General features: G+C 51.4%; 1 protein-coding gene across 1 annotated transcript; it reads right to left on the reverse strand.

The window, feature by feature from the left end:
• Window positions 1–3,280: 3,280 nt before the first annotated feature.
• Window positions 3,281–5,156, reverse strand: LOC111534892 (diphthine methyltransferase-like). The gene is made up of 3 exons (XM_023201379.3): window positions 4,414–5,156; window positions 4,198–4,263; window positions 3,281–3,951 (listed from the first exon to the last, which is right to left on the reverse strand). The coding sequence occupies exons 1-3, from the start codon at window positions 4,503–4,505 to the stop codon at window positions 3,648–3,650; spliced, it is 462 nt and encodes a 153-aa protein (XP_023057147.1). The 5' UTR covers window positions 4,506–5,156; the 3' UTR covers window positions 3,281–3,647.
• Between the last annotated feature and the right edge of the window lie 66 nt (window positions 5,157–5,222).

The following is a 5,222-nucleotide window of genomic DNA, read 5'->3' on the forward strand; positions in this document are numbered from 1 at the left end:
GATTGTGCCACTGCACTCCAGCCTGGGTGACAGAGCAAGATTCTGTCTCAAAAAAAAAAAAAAAGAAGAAAATCACCATTTTGCCATTATCATAATTTATTCAGGCAACAATTGCCTCTAAATTAGGTAAAAGTCTGATAAGGGAATTAGTGACACATGTTCAAAGATTCTCACCACAGATTACGGATTAATTACAAAGAGGAAAATAGTATCTCTTCAGTGAAGGGATCGGGGCAAACATCACCTTCACAAAGTGACCAAATTTCACAAAAATGGGACAAAGGGGCATCACAGGCCCTTGATGTGAGGAACTAAGGAGGGCACAGCACCACTTTCACAGGTTCCCTGGCAAAAATGCACGACCCCTGGCCAAGATGGTGAAACCCCGTCTCTACTAAAAATAAAAAAATTAGCCAGCGTGGCAGCGGGCGCCTGTAGTCCCAGCTACTCAGGAGGCTGAAGCAGGAGAATGGCGTGAACCTGGGAGGCGGAGCTTGCAGTGAGCTGAGATCCAGCCACTGCACTCCAGCCTGAGCGACAGAGTGACTGCACTCAAAAAAAAAAAAAAAAACCAAAGTACGACCCCATACCGAAGACTCCCCTCAGACTCAGAGGCATGAACTGAAAGAGAATGAAAAAGATGCATCACGCCACACTGAAGTGACTTTACCGATGCCAGACAAAACTTTAAACCAAAAAATGTTACTAGATTGAAAGACAGACACTTTAGATTGATAAAAGGGTCACCGCATCTGGAAGATACCAGAATTATAAACATACATAAAAGAGATCCCCAAAATATGTGAAGTAAAAACTGATGGAAACGAGGCCAGAAATACATAATTCTACAGTTAGAGTTGGAGGTAACAATAGCCCAGTTTCTTTTTTTTTTTTGAGATGGAGTCTCGCTCTGTCGCCCAGGCTGGAGTGCAGTGGTGCGATCTCGGCTCACTGCAACCTCCACCTCCTGGGTTCACGCCATTCTCCTGCCTCAGCCTCTCAAGTGGTTGGGACTACAGGCGCCGCCACCACACCCGGCTAATTTTTTTTTTTTTTTTTTGAGACAGAGTCTTGCTCTTTCACCCAGGCTGGAATGCAGTGGTGCGATCTTGGCTCAATGCAACCTCCGCCCACCACCATGCCAGCTAATTTTTTTGTATTTTTAGCAGAGACGGGGTTTCACCATGTTAGCCAGGATGGTCTCGATCTCCTGACCTCGTGATCTGCCCACCTAGGCCTCCCCAAGTGCTGAGATTACAGGCATGAGCCACCGCGCCCGGCCACTAGCCCACTTTCAATATTGCCCAGACAGGAGATCAGTAAGGAACCAGAAGATCTGAACAACATTATAAAGCCGAGACCTCACAGGCACCTACAGGGGCACTCCCCAGGAGAGACCACATTCTAGGCCACAAAACAAGTCTCAGTAAATTCAACAGGAATGCACAATGGAATAACATTAGCAACTGGTAACAGAAAGAAACGTGGGCACTTAAAAACATGTAAATTAAACAACACACTCATAAATAACCAATGGTCAAAGAAAAAACTCACACGGGAAATTAGAAAGTAAGTACCTTGAGATGAATGAAAATACAAATACAACATAGCAAAATGTATGGGTTGCAGCAAAAGCAGTGCTCAGAGGAAAATGTATCACCATTAATGAAGAAAAAAGACCTTTAATTGTTTTAAGACGAGAAATATTATGGCTGGGCATGGTGGTCCCAGCTACTCGGGAGGCTGAAGTGGAAGGATGGTTTGAGCCCAGGGACCGGGCGCAGTGGCTCATGCCTGTACTTTGGGAGGCTGAGACTGGCAGATCACCTGAGGTCAGGAGTTCAAGACTAGCCTGACCAATGTGGCGAAACCCCATCTCTACTAAAAATACAAAAATTAGCCAGGCGTGGTGGCAGGCGCCTGTAATCCCAGCTACTCAGGAGGCTGAGGCAGGAGAATTGCTTGAAGCCAGGAAGCAGAGGTTGCAGTGAGCTGAGATCACACCACTGTACGCCATCCTGGGTGACAGCAAGACTCCATCTCAAAACAAACAAAAAAAAAGAGATCTCAAATTGTTTTAATACAAGAAATACTATGGCTTCGCACTGGGGTCCCAACTACTCGGGAAGCTGGGGTAGGAGGATGGTTTGAGCCCAGGAGGTTGAGGAGGCAGTGAGCTACAATCACACCACCACACTCCAGCCTGGGTCACAGAGCAAGACCCCATCTCAAAACAAAACAAAACAAAAAACGATGAGAAATATGAAGCACATTCACAGAACTAACAGAAACAATACAGAAGAGATGGAGAAACTAAAGATGCAGAAAACAGAGGAATACGGGCCAGGCGCAGTGGCTCACGCCTGTAATCCTGGCACTTTGGGAGGCCAAACTGGGTGGATCACAAAGTCAGGAGTTCCAGACCAGCCTGATCAACATGGTGAACCCCGCATTTCTACTAAAAATACAAAAATTAGCTGGGCGTGGTGGTGGGCGCCTGTAATCCCAGCTACTCGGGAGGCCGAGGCAGGGAAATCGCTTGAACCTGGGAGGCGAAGGTTGTGGTGAGCCGAGATCGCGCCACTGAACTCCAGCACGGGTGACAGAGCCAGACTCCATCTCAAAAAAAAGAAGAGTACCATGCGGAAATCAAGTCAATCAAGTCCTTGAGTACAGTCCAGTGCAGAGAAGGAACTGGCGTTGGGAACAGGTGCGGCTCACCCACTGCTGCAGAGTGCAGAGAGCATGTGGATGGCCCAAGAGGCTGGTGGGCTTCATGGTGGGAAGATGAGGTGGTTTTGTGATTGCTCATTTTTGGAGTGAGGGGAGAGGAAAGAGCAAAAGAAGAGAGATCATGAGCTGAGAGTCAGGAGGGAAGAGGAGGTCCTGGAGATTGGAGGAGAGAGAAGAAAATGTGAACCAGTTCTGACGGTGGGGGATTACTGCCTAGAGAAACTACAGATGGCCGGGCACGGTGGCTCAAGCCTGTAATCCCAGCACTTTGGGAGGCCGAGACGGGTGGATCACGAGGTCAGGAGTTCGAGACCATCCTGGCTAACACGGTGAAACCCCATCTCTACTAAAAATACAAAAAACTAGCCGGGCGAGGTGGCGGGCGCCTGTAGTCCCAGCTACTCAGGAGGCTGAGGCAGGAGAATGGCGTAAACCCGGGAGGCGGAGCTTGCAGTGAGCTGAGATCCGGCCACTGCACTCCAGCCTGGGCGACAGAGGAATTGCTGTTAAAATAAAAAAAAATTGGAGAAACGACAGAATACCAGGATCCCCAGGGAGCTACTGGAACACAACGTGGATAGCTGGTTCCAGCCACGCTCTCTGGCTCAGCCAGAAGCAGAGGTGCATGTTCCCAACAAAACAACACTGGATTCTGCTCAAAGTGTGAGAAAGGGATGAAGGGAATGGAGTGTGAGCTCACAGGGGCAGCAGACCACAGTCCCAGCTGACCTCAAGCAGGAGGAGCAAGGGAGAGCACAGACAAGGATGGTTATGGGAGTGACGGTGGCCAAGCCTCCAGACCAGAGGTCCCAGTGGGATCAGAGTCTGCTGAAATGCAGGAGGCACTGGACTGATGGAGCTGGGAAACCAGGGAAAACTGTGGTTAGAAAGCAGAGATTCTGGAGCTGGGATGGTTACGGATCACGACCAAGTCTAGGGTGCAACCCTGGGAGTGTGTAAAAGCTGAGGGAAGAGCGCAGCAGAGCGAGGGTGCAGGGAACTGGTGCCCCGCCCTGAGGCCCAGCAGCCATGGGTCCCCACTCACCCATTGCTTTTTGGCAGTTGAGGATCTTAAAGCCACTGTGCATACAGGCGGCCAGGAGCAGGTGGTGGTGGAACGGGTGCCACTTGATTCTCCATATCCCACCCTGCACGGGCGTGTCTGCCAACGGCTGCTTCATGTTCCGTGTGTCCCACAGTAGGATGTGCTCATCATAGCTGAAATCAACCAAACACGGAGGGCATGCAAGGAAAGCCCAGGCTCATCTGTTCCACAAGGTCCCTGGGGGGCAGAGAACGTCTCCCGGAGACCTGTCCCACGCATCCCTCAAGGACAAAGTCCCCTTTCCCAAACCCCTATACCTACACTCTGGCGAAGCACTGGCAGACGAAATGCTGCAATGGTGCCGGGAAGAAAGGCAGCGAAAGAGACGAGAAGGGCCTGAGAGCCTCCCAGGGACTCACCTTCCTGTGGCCAGGATGTGCTCCCAGTGGGGGCTGCTCTGGATGCTGCACACGCCCATGGTGTGTCTGCAAGCAGAGGCAGTGCCTGAACCAGTGCCCAGGACATGGACGCACCCAGGGAAAGGGAGGGCCGGTGACCCAGGGAGTGGGAGGGCCGGTGACCTAGGGAGCGGGAGGGCTGGTGTGAGCACCGAGTGCTGGCTCTTGGGCAGTTACCTTTTGCTGGTGAAGAGGAATTTGCCGGGTACCCTGGTGTCCCAGCCCCTCAGAAGGCCATCGTCACCCCCTGTGTGGAGACAGAGAAGCATCAACACCACCAATGAGAGGAAGTGACCATTCTCAGTGAGGCTGAGGCCGTTGATGTCTGTGGGAAGTTCCCCTGGGTGACTTTGCTGGGGAGTGGGGGTCTTAGGTTGCCACCTCAACAGAAGGTCCCAGAAACAACCCCCAGGAATGTCACTGCTGTGCCTTGACTCTCTACAGATTGCAAGCAGCAGGGGAAAGACAGACGGTCTCTGCCTGCAGGAACAGAAGGGAGGAAATGGAAACTGAAGGGGCCCTGAAGGCCATCAGGTGCTGGCGACCATTGTTCACAGGGGACCATTGTTCACAGGGGCTGTTACCAGGCCCCAGGGGCTCAACTACCTTTGCTAAGAGCTCCAGGGATTAAAGCCCTGGCTTCTAAGAACGAGAGTTGCAAGATCAAAGCCCTGAACAGAAACTGCACACAGGAGGCAGCACGCACGAGGACTCCACACCGTGCACCTGATAGAAAGATGCCCTCTGTCATCTTAAAGCATTTGTTCAGGGGAAATAAAAGGGTGGGAGAACAGAGGAGCTGGTGCACTGAACCACAACCAATCTTCAAAGAAAAGCAACACAGACACGGGGTGAATGGTGGCGCCTGAAGGAAGGGAAGCTCCCCACAGGGAGAGTGAAGAGCAGAAGGAAAACGTCTAGGCCCGACCACGTCACCCACCCCACATCATCCAGCTCCCACTATCCACCCACCTTCCATCCATCCA

The sequence above is a fragment of the Piliocolobus tephrosceles genome, unplaced genomic scaffold, assembly GCF_002776525.5.
Source record: "Piliocolobus tephrosceles isolate RC106 unplaced genomic scaffold, ASM277652v3 unscaffolded_35920, whole genome shotgun sequence".
NCBI classification, from domain to species: Eukaryota; Metazoa; Chordata; class Mammalia; order Primates; family Cercopithecidae; genus Piliocolobus; species Piliocolobus tephrosceles.

Bases quoted from the DNA above. Each gene is read 5' to 3' on its own strand.
- LOC111534892 (XM_023201379.3), bottom strand. From the start codon at position 4,505: ATGCTTCTCTGTCTCCACACAGGGGGTGACGATGGCCTTCTGAGGGGC. The intron at 4,264-4,413 runs GTAACTGCCCAA...CTCTGCTTGCAG, and splicing joins TTCCTCTTCACCAGCAAAAG to ACACACCATGGGCGTGTGCA. The intron at 3,952-4,197 runs GTGAGTCCCTGG...GGTTGATTTCAG, and splicing joins CACATCCTGGCCACAGGAAG to CTATGATGAGCACATCCTAC.